Raw genomic sequence first — 22,085 nt, 5'->3', positions numbered from 1 at the left:
TCTGAAAGGCTAGGGAGGGACTAGGATTGGTAATGGGCATATTTATATTTTTCCATCATGGCACACAGCCGTCAGAGGAACAGGAGTGTGCCGTGCTCCAGCTCCAATGAGCTTACAGACTAAATTCAGACTTCTAAACTGCGTAGGAAAAGTAGATCTATCCTTCTGTTCATCATGCATGTACAAGACTGCTCTTGATGGTCTTTCATAAATTGAAACAAACAAGACTTCAAAAGCCTTGAAGTGAAAACTTTTGCTCTAGACCAGTGCTTCTCAACCTTGGCAGCTTGAAGACATGTGGACTTCAACTCCCAGAATTCCCCAGCCAGCATGTGGACAGTCAACATAAAATTTTGAGAGGCCTGGAGTTTGGTTTTCTGAGTCCAGGGAGATGCTCTTCAAAGGGCCAATTAGAATCCAAAGAAACCACTGCTCTAAACTCTTTTACTTCATTAAGGGGATGTAACTACTGGGCTAGGAGAGCCTGGAAATAACTTACCGTTCTTCACGCTCCTCTTCCCTTCTTATAACTCTTTTCAACCGATATCTCTACCATCAAGGCCCAGGATCTTCCCCTTGTTAGGAAAAGCAAGCTACAGGTTCGGCTCAAGAAAGGGGTGAGCAACTTTTTCTCACATGGGCCCGCTTGGTCTTTAAATGAAACAGCAGGCAGCACTCTCCAAAAAGTAGCAAAAGGGACAGGAGCAGAACTAACTTCAATAGACATTATGATTTGAGCTAGGTCTGTAAACGCTATCCCCTCTTGTCACAGTAATTAACGTGCTCACTAGCTTTAGGGATCACCCAGCAGCCACGAATACTCAGGTTACAAGCTTCTGCTAGGGACTACGACCTCTGAATTTTGAAGGGGGTGGCTTTTCTTGACTGCGGGATGAAGACAGCCATTGAGGAAGTACGAAGGTGGGGCCATAAAAAGCACTGGCCTCCAACCTTTCAGCAGAACCCAGGGGAAGAAAACAACTTCCGGGGACTGCTGACCAAGACGCTGATTCTATTTGCAGCACTTGTTCTAAAGCGCTCTGGTGCTCCAGGTATATTTGTCTCCAAGTGGGAAGCAACATTTTGTCACCCGTTTGAAATAGAAGGCCACGGGGGTGTCTCAAGTTAGCTGTAGGCCAGCCAGTTATGCCAAGTGGTTCCGGAGACAGGATCAGAAGACAGCCTACCTGGAAAACTGAATGTGCACATTTTAGGCTGACGAGTTATCCAATTCTACAGTGCAGGGTGGGCTGGACTCTTTTTCAACCCCAGGAAGAGGAAGGTACTGGGATGGCAGCAAGATTAATAATGTTTCAAGAGTGTCTGTTAATAGAATTGTAGAGCTAGCTTTCCCTACAGCCAGTAATTGGACGTTTAACAAAATATAAAGGAGGCTGTTAATAAAAAACAGGATCCAGCATCAACTATTTGTATGTCATGTTGAGTGGAGTTGAAATATTTCACCTGGAAACATGACCAGCACTCCCTATGCTCATATATGAATTCTAACACTAAACTGATAAAACTGGCATGTATAATTAGGCATAGGAAATGAGGCAGGAAACAACAATTTTTCAAGAGAAAAGGGATCCTGTTTTTGACAGTCTGGATGGGAGATTATGAAGGAAAATCTCCTGCAATTACTCAACTCAAAGCCTCATAATCATAGAACAGAAGAGGTGAGTTCACTGTACATTTTGGAAAGGAAAAGTAATGGGGCTGTTCTTAAAGAATTTGCCACTTTAACCCATCCTAACTGGCTTTCACTCTACCAATGTAGTACACATTTGGTTGGGAATTCCAAGAACTGTAGTTTTACCATAAAGAAAATGGCACTGGAAACATGGCTGAAAAGTTATTTCTCATTTCTTGGCCCTGGCCTCACACAATTAAAGGAGTGGAGACACATTGGTAAAACTAAAATCCCATTCTTCACCACCCATGAACCGACAGGCAGAAAAAGAGAGAATAGAGCTGCAACCCTAAATGTCACTGGTTGCACTTCTACCTGTGAAAACAAAGGAGTCTCGCCAGAAGGAAAAAACAACAAAATCCACACTCTCCAACTGAGCAAAAAGGAGTCTAACTTATTTTTTTCAGCAGGAGGAGAAAAGAGGATAGGAAGGTATAGGCTGTTTCAGCCACGAGAAATAGGGCTTCCCGCATCACTCAAGTACTGACTGGATGAAACTAACAGGGACTGAAATCCACCTTTCTCCAGAATGACACAGAACCTCATTTCTGAACTACAGAAATATGGGGGGAAAGCTCTGGATTTCACCCAACAATGATTTGCCTTTGTCCCATATTCCATTTTTATCAGCAGAACACTCCAACGTTTTCCTTAAGGAGGATAGGAAGGGCTGACACTGCTTCCTCCACCCCCCCACCCCGCATCAGTATCCAAATTAAGACTGCTTCTGTGCAGAATTTCTGCTATGCTAATCAGGGTTAGCATTCATCAGGTTTTTCTATCCCCAGCTTCCCAGATTTGTTTATTTACCTTACATCAAGTTTATGTGCAAACTGATTGCACTAAATAATTTGAGAGTGTTTTTTTCCCCACTGTGATGTGGCTACTTCAGGTCTTACATTTTTCCTGTCTCCTACTGCAAAATGAAGATAATTTAGTTCAAACTTCCCGTAACCTTGGACACTCTCAACAGCCACTGCGACTAGCATCCATCGACAGACTTCTATCTCCCGCCAACCACTATTGACCGCATCCTGGGGCAGTGAAGCCGAGATCCTAGTGTGGCAGTGTTAGAAAGACGGCTGAGGCCCCTTCCCACATCAGCATTTTTCGGAAACAGAACCACCAGCACTGGAACGTTTGGTGAATGGAAACTTCTCCCGAGACTCCGTCTCGTGGCAGGTGCGGCCAAGGGGGCGACAGAGACGCAAGGGCAGCACTTTTTCTCCATCAGACAGAGAAACCCCGGGAGAATGGGCCCGTTCTCTCCATTTCCTCACTTCCTTATATTAGACTTCCCCAAGCTCACGCCTTCCAGATACGCTGGATTACAGCTCCCCTGGTCTCCAGCCAGCAGGGTTAGGAAAACTGCCGCCCGGCACATCAGGGGGAAACCATGGTGGAACAGGCTGGCTGGGGAGGATGGGAGCTGTGGCCGATTTACGGCCCTGGCTGTTCCGCTGCTAGGCTGCTGCTTTCCTTTTATACGCTGCTTTGCGGATTATATTTAACTGAGCCACAGCCAAAGAACGCCCTGGAAAACCAGAGCAGGCTGGAAATGTTAGAAAGCAACAGGCCAGGCTGCCCAGGCCAGGGCGTGATGGGAACTGTAGTCCCGCACATCGGGAAGCCGGCAGGTCAGGAGAAGGCCCTCCTGAGGGAGCCACGCAGGCTTCCCCCGACCTCCTCCATCCCCATGGCAACGGCACCGGGGAGGGGGAAGAGCCAGGCACCCCTCCCCGCCGAAAGGACGAAGGGGCGGGGCCTGACCCTCCCAACCCTCACCCCTCACCTCCTCGAGGTCATCTTCCCGCCTCCGTCTTCCTCACATGGGGCCCCTCGGTCTCGCGGGGAGCCCGGCCCGGGAGGCGGCGAACCGAAGACGGCCCGGGCCCGGCCGCATCCAGGCCCCGGAGAGGGACAGGCAGAAAGAGACCCAAAGAGCGAGCTGTCGCGATGCCTTATGCGTCACCGCCGCGCGACGCGGCCCGCCCACCTCGGGAATGGCAAGGGAAGGGGCGGAGCCGCCAGCTGGACTGAACATAGAGGCAGAGCGCCGGCTAGAGCGGCCGCGCGGCAGGAACGCCGTTCCCCGCCGGTCCGAGGGAAGCTCTAGGCTATGACGTCTCCGTGGCAAGCACCCTTTCAGTGCTCAACACACGTGAGCTTTCCCCCAAGAGGCTCGCCCGGCGCTTACTCGAAGATTTCTGCAGAGCATCCTTCCATGTCCACACACCTTAAAGTTGCCAAGTTGGAGAAGCAATGCTTTATATGTTTCGGGAGGCTGAAAAATCCATCTTCTCTCCCGTGATCCTAACGCTTTCTCGAGTAGATGCCCCGCAGGTGGCTGTATTGCATTGGAATCAATGAACACTTAAGAAAATAAGGCACACAGGCCATAATACGTGAGGGGGAGGCGTGACGAAGGAAAAAAAGCGCCGGTGGTCCTTCCCCTTGAATTCTGTATTACCGAAAGCCCTCGGGAGGACCATAGTGCGAAGTGAACTACCTCTCCCAGAGTGCCCCGGGGCGCGCGAGATGACGTCACGCGCGTGCTCTTCCGCGCCGAGGCCCCGGATGTTGCCTCTTTTTCCTTCTGCCGAAGGTGAGGGCGGTGCGGTCGCGGCGTTTTCCTCCCGGGGCCCGTCGTTCGCATCCGCCGCCATCCGCCGCCGAGGACCACCGGGCGAGGCAGGCGCGGGGCGGGGCTGCTCCGGGGACTCTCGGCGGGCGGCGCGGGGCTGCTCCTGCCGGGGGTGGGCGAGAGGTTAGGCCGGCGGTCTCGCGGAGCAGGCCGGCTGATCCCCACCGGGGTGCCGTATTGCTCCGAGGCGTCGCGCAGCCACTCGGCGCGGGCGGGCGAAAGCGAGGAGTGGGCGCGCGGGAACACCCCCCCCCCGCAGAAGGGCTTCGCGCCGGGCTTTAGAATGGCCGCCTTCGCTGGCGGTGGAAGCGGCTCCGGACCCGCCCCGTTCCGAGCGGCAGGTTCCCCCCGCTCTGGCTGCGTTGCCGCCGGCCTGGAGGTCTGGCGCGGCAGGTCGCTTCTGAACGCGGGGCGGGGGAGAAGACTCCGATCTCTCTGCTCCGGCCAGCTTCTTCGGGGTTTTCAAGGCGCCGATCAGAGCATAGCTCTGCCTCCGGGCCTCCCTTACGGGACTCTTACACCTTCCAAGATTCTGCTTCCACGCTGAAATGCAGGCCGCTGCCCAATAATTCCTCGGTGCCCCCTGAGTAGCGTGAAATTATTTATCTTGAGGTTCGACATCTTGTGGCTGTACCTTTGCTGCGCAACGGGTCCGCAGGGTTTGAATGTTTGGGAAGTGGAGAATCGGGGCTGGAGTATCTTGGGGGTGGGCACCGAGGCCCAGGGTCTAGATTCCCCCTTGCCCTTTCTGGGATTTCAAATTGCAAACGGGTGTTTCCCTTTCGGTAGATGGCAGGCGAGAAGAAAACCAGGAGGGTCCGGAAGGTCCACGCCAGCCGCAATCCGGTGCTGGCCCGAGGGATCGGGAGGTACTCCCGGTCGGCCATGTATGCTCGGAAGGCCATGTACAAGCGAAAATATAACGCTCCGGAGACAAAGGTACGAGGGCATAGGAAAGTTTTGGGAACTCTTAGGATCGGTGCTGGTTAATTAGCACACTGGAGCTGCTGATGTATCCTATTTGCTGCTGTACAAGATTGGCATAAGCTGTTTAGCTTAATCTGTGGAAGATGGGTGTTTCACAAGCGATTAGCTTTAATCCGCTGGAAGAAGGATGGCAGAATGCATAGACCAACCTTCCTTGATCTGCCTTAGTCGTGCTGCCTGCAAACGAGAGAACCGCACGTGTTAGGCATGGAGGACGTTAGGTTGGGCTGATGCAGATCCCGACCTTGCTCTGGCAGAAAATCGGTTTCTCTGCATGGCGTACAAGTTTGACTCACAAAGGTTAAACGGGGAGAGAGAATGTGCTGCAGTGGTTAAGGGACCGGTGCTGGGGACAGCTTCGTTCAGGGACTTCCCTCCAAGGAGCCTCATTGGGTGGCTTTGGGCCAGTCGCGCTCGGCCCAGGCTAGACAAACTGGAGGAGGAAGCGTTGTGGCACACGTTTGGTTTTGCTTTCTCCGTAGATTGAAAAGAAGAAGAAAGAGAAGGAGGCAGCTACTGTTACAAAGCCTGTTGGGGGCGATAAGAACGGAGGCAACCGGGTGGTCAAGCTTCGCAAAATGGTACGGGCTTGGTCCCCAAAGCGTGTGGCTGAGAGAGTTCCTGTCCTCCCCTTCTTCCAAGATCTGTTTTGACTGTAACAGGGTTCTGAATTCGGTACTTTCCTTTCTTCCTCGCAGCCTAGATACTACCCCACGGAGGATGTTCCCCGTAAACTCCTGAGCCACGGCAAAAAGAATTTCGCCCTCCATAGGAGGCGGCTGCGGGCTTCCATTACGCCAGGAACCGTGCTGATCCTTCTCACTGGTCGCCACAGGGGCAAGGTGAGGGGACCTGGGGTGCGCCTTTCATCACGCGCATCCGGGAGACCAGCAGGGATTCTGACTGCTAACACTCCCGTCTTTGTGTTTCCAGCGTGTGGTTTTCCTGAAGCAGCTGGGAAGCGGACTGTTGCTTGTGACAGGTGAGCTCATCTCACATTGTGGCCTGTGTTCCTTTTCTGTGATCCTTGTTAGCGCACCTTAATTTCACAGCGTCCTGCGTGGTAGGTCATAGCAAAAAAAGAAAAAGGTAGCGAATAATCGTAGTAAGACGTTAATCGTCTGCTAGAGGAGGAGGTTGATCTTCACAAGTTTTCTGGCAGTTTGAGGTCTCCATGTACGTTATTTTGTCTCCTGTCCTCAGGGCCCTTGGCCATCAACCGTGTTCCCCTGCGCAGAGCCCACCAAAAGTTTGTCATGGCCACTTCAACTAAGGTTGATATCTCTGGGGTCAAAATTCCAAAGCATCTCAGTGACGTTTACTTCAAGAAGAAGAAGCTGCGTAAGCCCAAACACCAAGAGGGCGAAATCTTTGACACTGAAAAAGTGGTACGCATGGAACCGTTGCCTTGAGTGCTCTGTCAGGGTCTGTTTGGCATAACTCAAACGCCAATGGGGGAAAAGCTGGTATCTTAAGCACATTCCTGGTTTACGAATCCATAGACCAATCTGTACTATGTGGATTGTTAGTTTTTTAAGATCATTGCAGGCTAAATAGAAACTTGCATGAGGACATCATCGTTAATACCTATCTCGATGGGGTGTTTTTCCTAAATAATGTTTATATCAAAATCCACAGAATGATTTAGATAATACAGTCCCAGAGACTTAGCGTCACAGTCCAAAGAAACTCCTCCGAGAGAGCGTTAGGAAAGCAAGATAGATTTCTTTCGGAAGCGCTTTGTGAAATAATGTTGGCAAGGAGAAGGGATTTGCTATTTAGAGAGAACTTAGAAACGGCAGGAGGCAATGCCAGGAACCACTGGCCCCTTTATGAGGTCACGGGAAAAGGAATAAATTACTGAAGTAGCATTTCTGCTTTTCCAGAAATACGAGATTGCAGATCAGCGTAAGGCAGACCAGAAGACCGTGGACTCCCAGCTCCTGCCAGTCATCAAGAAGGTTCCTCAGCTCCGGGGCTACCTGCGTTCAACTTTTTCACTTTCCAATGGAGTTTATCCACACAAATTGGTCTTCTAAATAGTCTGAAAACACCACAGTAAAAATCTGGGGGAAAAAATTACTAAAAGCTAGTCCTATTTTACAGCATTGTCTGTTCGTTTATCTGCATGTGAGCAGAAACTTTGTTTTGTTTTACGATTTACAAAAATGTGGAGTGGGGCATTCACTGAGGTTTCGTTTCTGATGTAAGCTTTCTTCCTTGGTTGACCTGCGGGATGGGAATTTGCCATCCCCATACAGGAGGTTCCTCATCCCCTTCCCTTCATCTTTTTGCTCCAACTCAGTTCAGTAAACCAGAGGAAGGACTCTGCAGGCAGCTTTCTCAGAGATCATCTGTGGGCTTAATCCTCAACCTTGGCAACTCTAAGCTATGCGGACTTCAAGCTGGCTGGGGAATTCTGGGAGTTGAAGTCTGCACAGCTTAGAGTTGCCAAGGCTGAGGAACCCTGGATGAATGAACATGCTGGCCTGCCCTTGGGTGCCAGTGTTGCAAAGCTAAAGCTGTGCTGAAAACCTGGCCCAATCTTGGAGCGTTTTAGGTCTTCGTGTACCTGTGTTCAACTCGTGTTTGCTGTGGTAAACAAGGGTGTGATAGCCACCCTATTTTGAGGACATTTTGGGATACAAGTGTGGATGGCCACCATTTTTTGTCAGTAGAGGGAGCTCGTGTGCAGGGCTTGAATCCCAGCCCTTACAAAGCCATTAATTAACCTATCAGCTTTAGATACATATTTATTTTTCATGGTTTACAGTGTTGCAGTTCAAGTAAATATCTCTTAAGGTTTACAACCAAAAGATCAAATTATCTTGCGTAAAGGTGATTGCCCCTAATTAAAAATTACGTGAGGAAAAGAACAGGCTATGGCTTGAAATTTGAGAAATGTCAGTCATAATGCCACAAGCAATTTAAGAAACATCTAATCCAGCTTTCCCCAACCAGGTGTCCCCTCAAGACATGTCGGGTCTGAATCCCATCTTCCCCAGCCAATGTGGCTAATGATTGCTGAGGAAGGCTTCAGATTGGGGTAGGTCCCCACACCTTGCTGTGTATTTTTGAATGTTTTTCTGATTGCCTCTAGGGTGGCATATGGTAACTTTTAGCAGAATCTTGACTGAGTTACCTTGTAGATAAGAAACATTTAAATCAGGATAACCATTACAGGAATTGTGTAAATGCACAAGGCAGCTCCATATGGGCTGCTGCCTGCCTTATTCAGGCAAGACGCTCCTTGTCTTTTTAGTGTGTGGAGCACAAACAGCCATTCTGGGTGTAGCTGCTGTAAACAGACTCAGTCCCCCATTATGGTTTGCACAGATAAGAAAATTTTGGCCTGACTAGCTGTCCACCTGGCTGTCAAGTTCCCAAATCAGCCTCAGGACCATGATAACATTTGAACGAGTTCCGGTTCTACATAAGAGCCTCCAGACATTTCATCAGTCTTGTGGGAGCCCTGCCAAGCAAGCTGTTCATGTGTCCTTTCTGGAAGTGTAATGAAAACCTGCTTATCAAATCAAGCAAGGCGCTCGACCCAGTTTGGGTTCCTGTCAAGTCAGGCACAATGTAGAGGCCGGCAGTTTGAGCTTCAGAGCAGGCTGTGTGCCATTCAGAGGCTAAGGCTTCTGTTGCCCAAGTCCCTGCTTCTGGTCAGAGTGAACTGGGTTGAAGTAAGAAAAAATGGGTGGTCTGGTACAAAGGAGCTGCTTATTTCGGATTCACGGTACATATTGGTTGTGATGATGGCTATAACAACTACAGTACAGGCTTAGTGGGATGTTGAACTTAGCTGTTTGGTCCCTTCAGTGAAATCTGTAAAAGTGAACAATATGCTAAAACTAGAGCTGAGCGCCTGCCTTTGTTCTGGAAGCTGTCCGTGGCAAGCCATCTCCCCAAACAGCAGAGCCTGTCCTGCTGCTTTGAATGCCATGGGAATGACAGTGCTCAGCAAAACAATTTTAAAATTACAGGAAATCGCCCTCGGGTATGCTGGTAGGCCAGTCAACAATCCGGAAGGGTGTGGAATGAATTGGAGCAAGCCGTGTGGTTGGCTGCTGGCCATGCTAAGTGCTAGCTCCGTGGCGTGATGGAGACAGCCACCGTGAACGCTCTGGGCCTCTTCACCTGAATCATGACTCAACAGCATTGCATACTTTCTAGCACCTTGTTTAAAAAAACCACATCATCATATTCCCTAGAAATATCTGTAAGGCAGTGGAAGGCAATTCGCTTTCCATTCCCTTTAGAGTTCACTCATGCTCTCCCCCCACCCCAAAACCACAAACATTTGGGAAAACGTACCTTAAAGCAATTTAAAGATTTCTGTCTGATTAAACTAGAGGTGAGGAGCTTCATTAAAATATCCAAGACATTCAGTAATCGATGCAAGTGTTTTTGACGGCGTAGTCCAACCACACCACAGCTGCTGAAATTTAATGTTCTTTGTTCTATGTTAAGGCAATGAATATCTTGGTTACTATATTTAGAAAACTATCCTGGCATGAAAAGTGGATGAATTGCAGTAACAGGAAAACCTGGTTTATGAGGGGTTTGGTACCCCCGAAGAATTGTCCTGATTGCAAAGACTTATGAGATGTATTTTATCATAACAACCAAGCATGGTTTATTGATTTGTTGTTCAGGAAATCAAGGACAAAGGAAACGGGCACATTGTCTAGTGCTTAGTTATTTTTGTATTGAATTTATACCTCTCTTTCCCCCCCCCAAGGAATATTGGACTTTTAATAGTATTTGGCTTTAGGCAACAGCCATAGAAAGATGATTTTTACCCTCTTAGACAGAGTCTTGCTATGTATCAGGTAGTACTGAGCCATTAGTAAAGCATTTTAAGCCAAACGGGATGAAAAAGGCTAGATAAACCTTGCTTCTGTGTCAGGATTAATGCTATGGTGCAATGGAGAGAGACAGTCTCATGTGGGGGCTGTCTCTTGAGCTGTAATAGCCTGAAATTAAGGGGCCTGCAAATTGCTAGGCCCAGAAGCCAGGCACAAAGGTGGGAAAGGCCTGATTAGCCATTCAGAGAGGAGCATAAATAGTAAAACGTTTCTGGATCTGTGTCCAAAATTCCTTGGAGAGGTAACATTGAGATCCTTAGATACTGTTTGTTTATATCACTTTAAATCTTAATGGGATTTGGGTAGCTTTGCCTTGGTATGGTGAAGCGGTTGGCTGTTGGGTTATGGCTGAGGAGATCCAAGTCCACCCTCAACCACAGAAACCCACTGGGCGACTTTGGGCAGTCACTTGCAGCGTAACCTGCTTCCCAGAAGTGTCATGGAAGAAAACCAGAGGAGCGACAGCTGTCTGCACCACCGTGGCAGGACATCAATCGGTAATAAATGCGTTGGCTGAACCCAGCTATTATAGTTTGTAGATCACAACTTAGGGCTTAGTGCAGTGTGAACTGATGGGGAAGGCTTCCTATAAAATGAACGCAAACAGTGTTTGCCACATTTCTTATAGTTATGTAAAATAAGCAGAAATCTGCATATAACTTAATCATTTCCAGTGATCAAGAAATTCATGGTTAGGTTTTGCTTTTGGAAAAACATCCACCATACCTGTTCACTCATTAGGAAGCTCTTTGGATTTGGCAGGTCTTTCCTTCCCAAGCGTGTGTGTCTGTGAATGCAGGATGAGTCGTGGATCAGTCATTAGTTTTTGTGCAGTTGTGTATTGGTGCAAACAGGTATAACTGCAACAGAACGAATTATCAGGATAACGAGTCACACTTTCAAATGATGCAATCCAGAGCATGATTCGTGTGAATTTGTGAGATGCTTGGGACAAAAAGACGTCCTCTTTTATCTCCCCAGGATGGGATTATATGGTCTCCCAAGTTGCACTGGGGGCACTCAGGTGTGTTTATTGCCCTGAGAGTCCAAACTTTTCAGAAGCTAAATGAAAGGCAGATATTCCACTTAAGATTTTTCGAGCCAAGATTATTCAGGGATAATTAAATCACCAACTTTATTTTTAAATGGGTGGTGGGAGTTATGGGAACATTAGGTCAATATTGTGCTAACTTCACACCGCTAAAGTTCAGTGTAGTCCTCCAGTAAATCCTTCACAGGTAGGACTAGTCAAGATCACGGGGTTGTGAAATGTTTTATCCTCCCTCGATTGGTGTTACCAAATGTTGATGGGTTGTATCACCCTTTAGGTTGAGATGATTTTTACAGGGAGGCAATATCCTGTCTTTTCAGTGTAAACAAAGGAAGAGTCGTAATTAAGGCAGTGTTGGGTGATGAGACTTCAGCCCTGCCCAATTTATCAGCTGTCAGATCAGCCCTAAATGCAGTTGCTGGAGAGCATCACTGATCTCAGTGACGTTTCATCCTGTGTAAATTTATGCTCATTCAAGGGCAATCTGCATAGCTCCCCACTATGTTCAGGGATTAAAAACAGCTAAAACGTTTGTGATGCTGAGCTAGAAATCGGAATGGAAATAAGCAGAAAATGATCAGCAAAACAATTTAAAGTGGAAGATGAATTATTGAATACCTTTCTAAATCAAGGAAAAACAATTAGACCATCTTACAGCACAATCCTCAGCGGGGCCACTTTCCTGTATTCTGGGGGCAGTATATGGTACAGCATATAGTGCAATGCTGCTTTCATTGTTTGCCTCCCTTACCCACCCACCCCCAACACCTCTGATGAAAATGAACATTACAAGCAAAACCGTTTCAAGCATGTGAATGGCCGTTTTCTATAGCTAACAAAGCTAATTAAGTAGCATTAAACTTTTAAAAAATTTTAATTGGGCGGCATGTTAAAGGACATGCAGATTTCATCCAGCTGAGTTTTATTTTAGTGTCTGAAACAAAAATATGCTGACCAGATGTTCTGTCTCGTATTGTTCAACCAGCCAAATCCTCAGGAACATTTGCATATTCCAGCAGGCAGTGTTTATTGTTTAAATTATTGTTTAAAGACTTGATTATAGGGTAAGTGTTGATTCAGTAGAAAGCCTACATACTCATGCTATTTTAAACACAGCATTCTGATAGCCCCAATGTTCCTGAAGCTAAACCTCTATGAGATAAAGTTGTAAGATGAGGCTTATCAAGATTACTTAATTGTTTCCTGTGGCCAAGCCTTTGTGCACTATCCCACAAGAACAGCTAAAATTAGCTGGTAATAAAAATGATGCATTAAATATTGTTTTATTAACCATCAAAAATTATATCAGATAATTCTCTTAAGTGCCACAAAATGCATTTAAAACACCTCCCTGGTTATTTAAAACAATTTCAATTGATGGTTTTCTAGATCTTTACTGATGATTGATTCAATGGTTGACCTGCCCTCACATAATTTGTAACAAAATCTTTCAAATGGCAGAAATTTTTGTCTGCTTTTGGTTCTCCTTTGCTCAGCAGTCATCCTATTGATAGTATCTTCCAGAGGTGGACCAGTGATGGGTTTATTCCCATTTTCAGACTTGCTTTAGCTCAAACAACGGTTCCTGAATCTGTCTATGTGGCTGTTGTTATTGTTCGTAGTTGAAAAACTTGATTTATTAGTTCAGACAACAGCTGCTGTGACCATGGCTTGGCACGTATGCATCAGAGGTAAAGAGATGACAGTGCTGGGCTGAACCAAAGATCTGTTCCCTTCTAGCCATCCAATGTCCATCCTCTGAAGACATCGCATTGCCATGAAGATGGAGGAGTCATGCTGTTCTCCACTTTTAATCAAGGTTCATTTTCCAGTTTTCCATGCTGCAAATGGAGCATGAGGGTCTCCTATTTAATCTCAGCAGGGATATTTTATGTGCAGCACACAGACGGCACATAATCTCGATCAGCAGAGTATTGGTTCAAGCTTCTGCCTTTGATTAAGCCTGTTACTACGTGCAAACAAATAAAAATAGTGCAAAGAAATGAAACAGCATTTCTTCACGTCTCCCAAGAGAAGCCAGCAGCATCAATTTTTCAGATGTTATATTCCTAGCTACAATCATGAGCCCTTTTTAAACAGGTTAGAGGAGTATCAATATTACATTCCACTATAGCAGTGCTTCTCAACCTCAGCAACTTTTAAGATCTGTGGACTTCGAGTCCCAGAATTCTGGGAGTCGAGCTCCACACATCTTAAAGTTGCCACGGTGCTTTAAGCACCCTCCTTGGAAAACAGGAAAAGTGAGCTAAAATGTGAACAAAATGGAGAAAACCTGAAAGTGAAAACATTGAGTTTGCACATCCTGGTAAAGTGGCAGCGATCAACTGGATTTACACAACCAGATAAACCGTCTCAGGTGAATATGCACAACACTGAATCACCAACTATGTGCCTATGTGGTGGTTAATTTACGGTTATGCAAATCTGGAGTCTTTGAAAGGTAAATGGATTGTATGAATGTAGCAGCTGGTTCAGCACAGCACGTGGACCTGGTTTTTGCCCGTGGCACAGTTGTGTAAGCAAGCCCTTCAAAGGTAAGGGCAGGGGAAAGGGTGGCCATATAGATTTTGTGTGTGTGTGTATAATTATATAATACAATATAACTATATATATATATGTTATGTTGTATTATATAATTATATATACACACGGTCATATAAATTTTATTAGTGTGTATAATTATATATCGCATGTTGTGTTGTATTATAATTATATATATATATACACGCATACAAAATTTATATGGCCACCCTTTCCCCTGCCCTTGCTGCTCGGGCTTGCTCACATGACTTTCTCCCTCTCTCCCCCTCTAGATAGATAGATAGATAATAGATATATATATATTGTCCTGTTGTCCTCTCCCTGCCTCAGTTTATAGATATATAGATATCTCGATATCTATAGATATCTAGATAGATACCTATATATCTAGATAGATAGATACATATAGATACATAGATATATATAAACTGAGGCAGGGAGAGGACAACAGAAGGTTTTTGGGTGATGATAATGAGGCCCTCATAAAGTGAAGTAGATCACACTCCCTCTTACTCTTCCCCAAAAAGGAAAATAGGGGGAGGAGGGAGTATTAGGAATGTTCCCAGCCTTGAGTTATTTATAAAAATAATAAAAGGCAGGATAGAAAATTAAACACAACCACCCTACGAGGTAGGTTGGGCTGAGAGAACAGCTGGCCCAATCTCATTGAGCCACCCGAAAACGGGTAACTGGGTAACCAGGTTAAGCTGCAGCCGCAGTCCCTACAGAGAGTAGTGCGGATGCTGTCAGCCAGGGGCGTCATAACCAGCGTTTCCCAACCTGGGCCGCGTTAAGAGGTGTGGACTTCAACTCCCAGAATTCCCCAGCCAGCCAAACACTCATCACCACGAACGACAGCAGGTAGCTCGTCTTCCCCCACTCCCACTCCGCAGCCCCCCTCCCTGACAAACTCAAAGCCGGCGCCCCGAGCCGACGAGCAAAACAACCGGCCGCTCTCACCTTCTTTCCGCGGGCGCCGCCGCCGCGCTCTGAGGCGAACCGTGCCGAGGGCAAGAGCGGGGCCGGCGTGTCCCTCGGCGGCCGGCCAATGAGCGCCGCCGGGGCCGCTCCGCCCCGCCCGCTGGGCGGGGGGACAGCGCGCTCCGGCGGCGCGGCGCGGGGCATGCCGGTCGCCGCGTGAGCGCCCCGCCCCTCGGCTCCTGCGCGCGGCCCTCCTCCCCCCCTCCCGCTGTCCGCTCGCGCCCCTCCAAGATGGCGTCGCGCTGTCACCTGCGCGCGTGAGGGGAGCGAGCGGCCGAGGGGCACCCGCCCCCGCCCCGCCCCGCCCCGCCCGGCTCCGCCTCCCCACCATGGCGGGGGGTTGAGGGCGCCGCCTCCCCGCTCCTCCCTCGCTCCCCGGCCTGAGCATCCTCGTTCCCCTCAGCGACCGCGCCGCGGAGGCAGGTGCTGTCACCGCCGCCGCCTCACCTCGCCCCGCCGGCCTCTCCGCCCGGATGGGCTCCCCGGCAGGCGCGTCGGCCTCCGCGGCCGCCGCCGCCGCCGAATCGGCGCAGTGGCTCTCGGTGAAGGAGGAGACCATCTTCCTCCACGACGGGCTGATCCGGGTCACGGACCTGGCCGAGCTGCCGAGCGAGATCATCGGCGTGGCCGAGCCCGGAGACACCGAGCTGGAGGTGAGGAGGGCGGGGGGTCCTCCTGCCGCCGCCGCCGCCGCCCCCAGGAGGAGGGGGGGAGCGGGGCCGGCGCGCAGCCCCCGGTCCGCTGGCCGGCCCCGAACAATGGTGGGGGTCCGCCGGCCCTTCCTGAGGAGCCCCGCGGCGCCCTCCCCACAATGGAGGGGAGCCGCTCTGGCCCTCCTCGGAGGGAGGCGAGCCGGCCAGGCCGCGGGCCGCCGCTGGGCGAGGCAGGACGGGGGGCGGGCATCGTCCTGAGCGGCCCCCCTCCGGGGATGCCGCCTCGGCTGCTTCCTCCCCGCCCGTCGTTACGCCGCGCCTTGGCCGAGAGGCCGGGGCTTGGGACGATGGGGGCGCGGGGGGTGCCAATAAAGGGACAGGCTCGGAGGAGGAGGGGGCTGGCCCTCGGGTCCCCCCCCGCCGAAGGAGTGGGCGCCAAAGATGGCAGCTGGGGGTGCGGGGGTCTCTCCGGGGCAGCCCTGGAAGGGCTGAAACCGCTGGTTGGAAAAGAAGGGATGGCAAAATTGGGAGGGAGGGAGGGAGGGAGGGGAGAAGGAGGGCAGGGTGGAATCATCCCTAAATTCGTGATTTTGCCAACATTCCCAGGGAGTTTCTGGGAATGAGAGGTCCTCCAGTTAGGGATTTAGTGAAGGGAGGATGTCAACATGGGGAGCCAATAGACTGGAAAAGGTGGATCATAAAATCATGTTCTGGAAGGAGCGATTCCATTTTAAGCAGTGAGGATAAAGGAAATGAAATGAGGGATGATGGGTCCAGAGGGGGTTTGGGAAGACCGATGGGAAGAGATGGGATGCCAGTCAAGGAAGGTGGAGAAGGAATAAGAACTTAAGAGGGAAGGTCAGCAGGAGAAAGTTTAGAGGTGATAATTGGCAAAGGGTTCCTAGAGGGTGGGTGGTGAGCAGATTGGAGAAGCTGCCCTTGGGCGAGGGATGTCTGGAGTAAAAAGTGAGGAAGCGAGGGGAAACAGGTGGAAGCAGTGCTGTTGAAGGGCAAACCGTGAAATGCCAAGGGGACCCGGTCCTGGATGGAGGGTGAGTGAGAAGTTGTGTGCTGTGAGATGAAAAATCACAATGGGGTGATGAGCGCCTGGGATGGAGACAAGAAAGCAGCAGGGATTTTTTTTCCTAGAGCGTCTTAGCCGAGCCGGATCAAGATGCGGGGTAGGAAATCAGTAGATGTTCCAAGCGTAGGAAGGAGCAGGTCTGTCTGCATCCAGGTTTCTTGACATGATGTCGCAAAGGTGATTCAGCACTAGGGAGGCAGAAGGCAGAAGAGGACAGGTTGGGAAGCTTTCCTTCTCTCTCCTCTGTCTTTTCCTCATGGAGAATCCTTCCCCCAAACAGAAGATGATCTTCTTTATTCCTGTTTTTCTGCTGAATTACCTGTTTTATCCTGAAATGTGTCAGTGGTATATTCCTGTGCTGGATGGTTAAGGATCAACCATAAGGATGGTTGAAAAGCCAAGGGAGAGTAACTGATTCTTGCCAACCTCAGCTCCTCCTAAAAATAGGGGCAGCCAAGCCATCTCTGCCAGTGTCTTTTCCATAACTGACATCGTTTTCTGATGCGCCTCCCTCCCCCAGTCACTCCGCCCTCTTCCCCAGCAGTGTGGCTCTCAGTGACACAGGTTCTTTGTCAGAAGCCGGGTGGCGTGAACCGAACGGGGATGGTTCAGCAAGCACCGCATTGAATGCTCATGTTCGGTCACCTGCGTTTGTTCAGGAGGCTTGAAGGGAAGCTATTGTATTGCCGGGAAGAAGGCAACACCGACATTAATTAGCTGTGCTTTTCAGCTTAATGTGGACAAGCAATTTAATATTTTCTAAGGGAGGGGGAATGACCCTGACGCACACATCACAAACCTGTTGTTAAAATGTATTTGTTAAAATAAATGCTGACAGGTTGTTTGGGTTTTTTTGACTTGCATCTGTTGTTATCTGTGGTTTCTGGAGAAGCAAAGAATATGGAGTGGTTCGTTAGACTTATGGTCCACAGTTCTTTTTTTTTTTTTTTGTATCCATACAGTTTTCATCCAGAAATAGAATTGAACCCATTAGTTCTGCAAGCCTGGTTCAAATTATCATTAATCACATGACAATCCTGTGCATGAATTGGTCAAAGAGTATACTGTAGTTTCAAGGTAACTGTACAGTCTGTAAAATGGATAAAAAACATGCTATGGAATGGAAGCGTTTGGGGTTATTGAAGCTTAAACAGCAACTGATAAGCATTTATTTTCCACTGGCTCTTCCCGACCCATGATTTCCATACAAATTGGAGTAAAAATCCCACCACCCCAGCTAGCACAGCCCACAATGCCCCAGTAGCTGGGCATCAGACAGATGCAGTCCAACGTATCTGGAGGGCACTAGCATGGGAAAAGCTGCTGCCTGCTACTAATTGGAAGAGAGTTTCTTCCATTAACAACATTAGTTTACAATTTTACAATGTAAAAATGCAATGGATAATCCCAAATGCTTTGGGTTGGGTCAGGTATGCCCCAAATTATATATCACAACTTTGCAAATTTAGTTCAAAATCAGTGAAGTCTCTTGAGTTTCAGTTTGACTCCTGATGGCTAGCTAAGCATAAACCTGCTGAATCAGGCCAAAGCCTGTCTTAGCCCACGTTTGTTTCTCACAGTAGCCAGTCAGACGCCTCTGGGATTCTCAGAAGTGAGAGGGAGGGACATGGTCCTCCCCTGTTGGTCCCTACAACTGGTATTTGGGGGCATGTTGTCCCCAAACCAGAAGTCACTTTGAGCCTTCCAGATGACTATCCCTTAGTAGGGCTGTCCTCAGTGACTTTATCCAGCCCCTTTTAAAGTCACCGTTGTTAGCGGTTGCCTCCACATCCCATCATCATCATATCTTGTGGTAATGAATTCCACAGATTAATTACACGCTGTGTGAAGAAGTGCTTCTTTTGTTCCAACTCTTGTTTCTAAAGAGCTTCATTTGGATGGCCCGTGCTGCGAGGGATTTGAGAGAGGAAGAAAGCTGCTCCCGATCCACTTTTCTCCACATGGTGCATGATTTTTTACATTTTGTTCCTGACAGTCTCAAATGTTCCAGCTTTTTCTCAATCCCCAGATCATCTTAGTTGTCCTCGTCTGTACTTTTTCCAGATCTGTTATATCCTTTTCAAATGTGATGACTAAAACTGAACATAGTATTCCAGCTATAGGTATGCTATAGGTCTGCATTAGAGCGTTACAGTGTTGGCATTACTGGTTTCACCTGCATCGACATCAATATGGACATGATCCGCTATTGCATTCTTCCAGGATGCTTTTTTGACTTCCCAGTTTACTCTCCCTAGTGGCCTCCCATTCTGGCACTAGCCAACTGACTTTATTTGCTTTTCAAGACAGCCAGGATTGGGGAGCACCCACTTACCATTTAGAGCGCAGTCATTGTTAAACCGTATTAGTCATAGCCACCCCAGCTGCCGGGTCTTTGTGTACAAGGCCTTCTCCACCTATGCGTGCCTCAGTCAAGTCAAAGATGGAACAAAGAGACAGAAGGAAGTGGAATATGTATGTATGTAATTTATCTTAGTTTTATATCCATCCTTTTGTACAGGAGCTCAAGGCAGAATATTTTTTGGCTTCTATTTTTTCCCTGCAACAACAACCCTACCAGGTAAGGTAGGCTAAGAGGAAGTGACTGGTCCAAATCACCCAGGGACCTTTCATGGAAAAGGTGAAGTAGATCCAGGGTCTTCCCAGAGCCAGTCAAATGCCTTAAACCCTATAGCACGTTGGCTCTTAAATACAGTGTGTGTGTGTGCGCGGATTGAAAAATGTAAGCCACTGCTGCATTTGGCGAAGCTCTGGGTTCTTAGAAGGATGCACTCGGGGGTGGCATTTTTAAAAGTATAATTTGCTGTTCTTAGGATTCTAGCTGAAATGGCCAGGGCTAAAATTCATCTTGAGTACATAGGGATAAACTTTCCCGTTCTCTCAGCTAACCATGGTTAAGAGTTGAAATGGCACACTGAGAAATTGTACATTCCCTCATCCTGCTTTCCCCTTCAGTATTTTGTGGAAAACCTGGCTGCAACCTTTGTTAATATCCGCCATGATTTAATGCCATGTCATGGATGAAACCAATCATGAAAGGGGAAGAAAAAGAGACATGAAGAACTGAGGGGGAAAGACCCCGTTTCCCCCCATTTTCTCTTCAAAATAGTCTGCCTTGTTCCCCCACCCCATAGGCCTGAGTGTTTGTCAGTGCCAAACCCAAGGCAGCAGTATTAATGCTATGTCTTGGATCTGAGAGGCATTGGAGATACGGGGCGATGGAGGAGGAGGGCCGGTGGTTCTGTAGTGGGGAAGGGTGCAGGATGTTGGTACACGTGAGCCCATTTTCAGGCTTCTGTGGTGCAATCCGTTATGAGCTTACTGTTGCTGACTTGCCTCTCAAGATGGACTGATGAAATAATCCAGTTTAAAGAGAAACAGAGCCACCCTGTGATCTTTGATTGATTCTACATGTTACATTAAGCTATGGTTGCTTAAGCATGACTCTTGGATAAACTGCAGTTGCTTGCTTCACACACTGAACGAAGACCTTAGCGTGATGTGTGTGACGTGCCCCAAGCACCAGTCCTTCATTAATTGCTCAGAACTGTTTGACTTTGAAGTTAAGTGTTTGCTGAGAATAAGCTCTGTGTGACCATTCCATCTTCTCTGATACCCATCTTATTTGCTGTTTCTCTAAATGTGGTGTGTGAGGTGGGCTCTACTGCACCATTAACACGCATTATGTTCAAGAATCTAGGAATACTGGTTCATTAGAGAGATCACGATTAAATGGGAGTTCTTTGTAGACTAGGCCCAATAACTTCAGTATAAAAATTATGCAAATGGAATGACGAGGAGGTTGAGAAATCCATTCAAGCAAAGGAAGGTGGTGGTGGCAGAGCTAATTCAGGCGCTCACATTAAAAAAAAAAGGGTCTTTTGCACATATGGTTGCAGTGATAAACCATCCAAATGCTGGCAAAGTGTAAATGGATGCTGCGTCATCTAGCTGTCTTGCTGGGTGGTGATATGAGCTGCCATCAGGGTCTCTGGCTAGTTGTTCATATAGCTAGGAATTCCAGTAGAGAAAAACAGTCATGGAACCACGTTACCAGGAAGTGGGATGTTGTAAACACACTGAAGGGGAGCAGTGACTACATACGTGAAGCATATGAGGAATAATACATATGTGAATAACAGAATTAACAATGTTCTCACCAGTGACAGAAGTTCTCATAACCCACATGTTACACCTCTGCTCCAAGGTGCTGGTTTTGACCTTTAAAGCCCTACATGGCATGGGGCTGGGTTATCTGAGGGACCCCCTCTACCCAATGGCATCTACCCATCCCACCAGATCCAGCAGAGAGGGCATGCTGAGCGTCCCGTCGGCTAGGGAGTTCCACTTGGCAGGTCCTAGCCGGTGGGCCTTTTCTGCTGTGGCCCCCGCTTTGTGGATCATTCTTCCCCCCAAAGTGAGGCTGGCTTCATCCCTTTTAACTTTCCAGAAGTCCCTCAAGACCTGGCTGTGTCATCAGGCCTGGGGACCCAGGGGACTGGTGAAATATTGAGGTGGCCCCAGTATAATTAACACCTGCTCTTCGCCTAATTTTTAAAAATATTCCTTAGTTTTGTGCCTTTTATGATAAATAATAATATTAATACTCGTTTGTATATATTGTTCTTAGCTTTGTTGTGGGCGGCCCAGAGTCACTCATTGGTGAGATAGGCGGCCATATAAATATGATGGATGGATGGATGGATGGATGGATGGATGGATGGATGGATGGATGGATGGATGACCAAAAAAGCCAGTGCATCGTTATAGGCAGGATGGTATGTGCCAGGGATCCCCTGTGAGAAACACAGCTGAACGGAGGCTAAAGGTGGCTTTTTCACTGACCCTCCCAGAGGTCAGTGTGTGCAACACGCTATTGGTGTTACATAAATAGTAGTAATCGTCCTGTCCTTGCTTTACATGTGGTCATTTCCGGGACTGGAATGGATTGTTCTCGCACACACCAGTTATGCTCTGTTGACTGTCCGTGACCTAGAAGCGCCCGCTCTTTATACGGCTCCCTGCGGCAGCCCAGTGGGAAAGAACCCCCCTGGTCCATGCTGATGAGTTCTCAGACTTCAGCATTTCTGCTGTGCCTGCCTGGATATAGATGTTATCAGTACAGCGAGTGTCTCTGCTGGAAGAGCTGCTCTGCTCACTTCGTGGGATGGCGTTCGTAGGGGCAAGGGAGCTCTTGTTCCTGCGCAAACCTTCCAGACGCACCGGCTCTCTTTTTTGCCTCAGGAAGCCTCTGGACTGGCTGTGATGGCCCATTACTTTTCTGCTGTGTTCTTAAGGCCGGGGGAACGAACCATGAATGCGGGGGATTCAGTCCCGGATGATCCTGAGTCAGCAGGGACAAAGAGCAATGTCAAGAGGAGGAGAGTGAGAACTCGACAAGCGTGTAAGGTGGCGAGCCTTGTGCTGGGTTCGACCCAAACCTGGAGCTGTTCATCATTATCTGGGGATCAAGCTTTAGAAGCTACTTTTGCTCCTGAGTACTGAAGAGTGGAGGCATTCCGTAAGGAGTCCCAGTGG

General features: G+C 48.4%; 3 protein-coding genes across 4 annotated transcripts in view; 2 read left to right on the top strand and 1 right to left on the bottom strand.

Moving 5' to 3' along the window:
* PTPN11 (protein tyrosine phosphatase non-receptor type 11) overlaps nt 1–3,659 on the bottom strand; it is a 229,606-nt gene extending 225,947 nt beyond the window's left edge. For both annotated transcript variants that reach the window (XM_063315871.1, XM_063315870.1), the window contains exon 1: nt 3,486–3,659. In XM_063315871.1, the coding sequence (XP_063171941.1) occupies nt 3,486–3,499 (14 nt within the window). In that variant the 5' untranslated portion in view covers nt 3,500–3,659. The remainder of the gene's footprint in view (nt 1–3,485) is intronic.
* Nucleotides 3,660–5,097: 1,438 nt separating this feature from the next.
* Nucleotides 5,098–7,427, top strand: RPL6 (ribosomal protein L6). The gene is made up of 6 exons (XM_063315404.1): nt 5,098–5,276; nt 5,807–5,905; nt 6,023–6,166; nt 6,258–6,306; nt 6,528–6,712; nt 7,211–7,427. Exons 1-6 carry the CDS (start codon nt 5,127–5,129, stop codon nt 7,361–7,363), a joined length of 780 nt encoding a protein of 259 aa, XP_063171474.1. The 5' UTR covers nt 5,098–5,126; the 3' UTR covers nt 7,364–7,427.
* Nucleotides 7,428–15,247: 7,820 nt separating this feature from the next.
* HECTD4 (HECT domain E3 ubiquitin protein ligase 4) overlaps nt 15,248–22,085 on the top strand; it is a 59,167-nt gene continuing 52,329 nt past the window's right edge. Inside the window, exon 1 of the mRNA XM_063315443.1 lies at nt 15,248–15,442. Coding sequence (XP_063171513.1) covers nt 15,263–15,442 — 180 coding nt within the window. The 5' untranslated portion in view covers nt 15,248–15,262. The remainder of the gene's footprint in view (nt 15,443–22,085) is intronic.

This window comes from Candoia aspera, chromosome 15 (assembly GCF_035149785.1).
Source record: "Candoia aspera isolate rCanAsp1 chromosome 15, rCanAsp1.hap2, whole genome shotgun sequence".
NCBI classification, from domain to species: Eukaryota; Metazoa; Chordata; class Lepidosauria; order Squamata; family Boidae; genus Candoia; species Candoia aspera.
The sequence above is the reverse complement of the archived record's forward strand: the minus strand, read 5'-3'. Positions and strand labels throughout refer to the sequence as shown.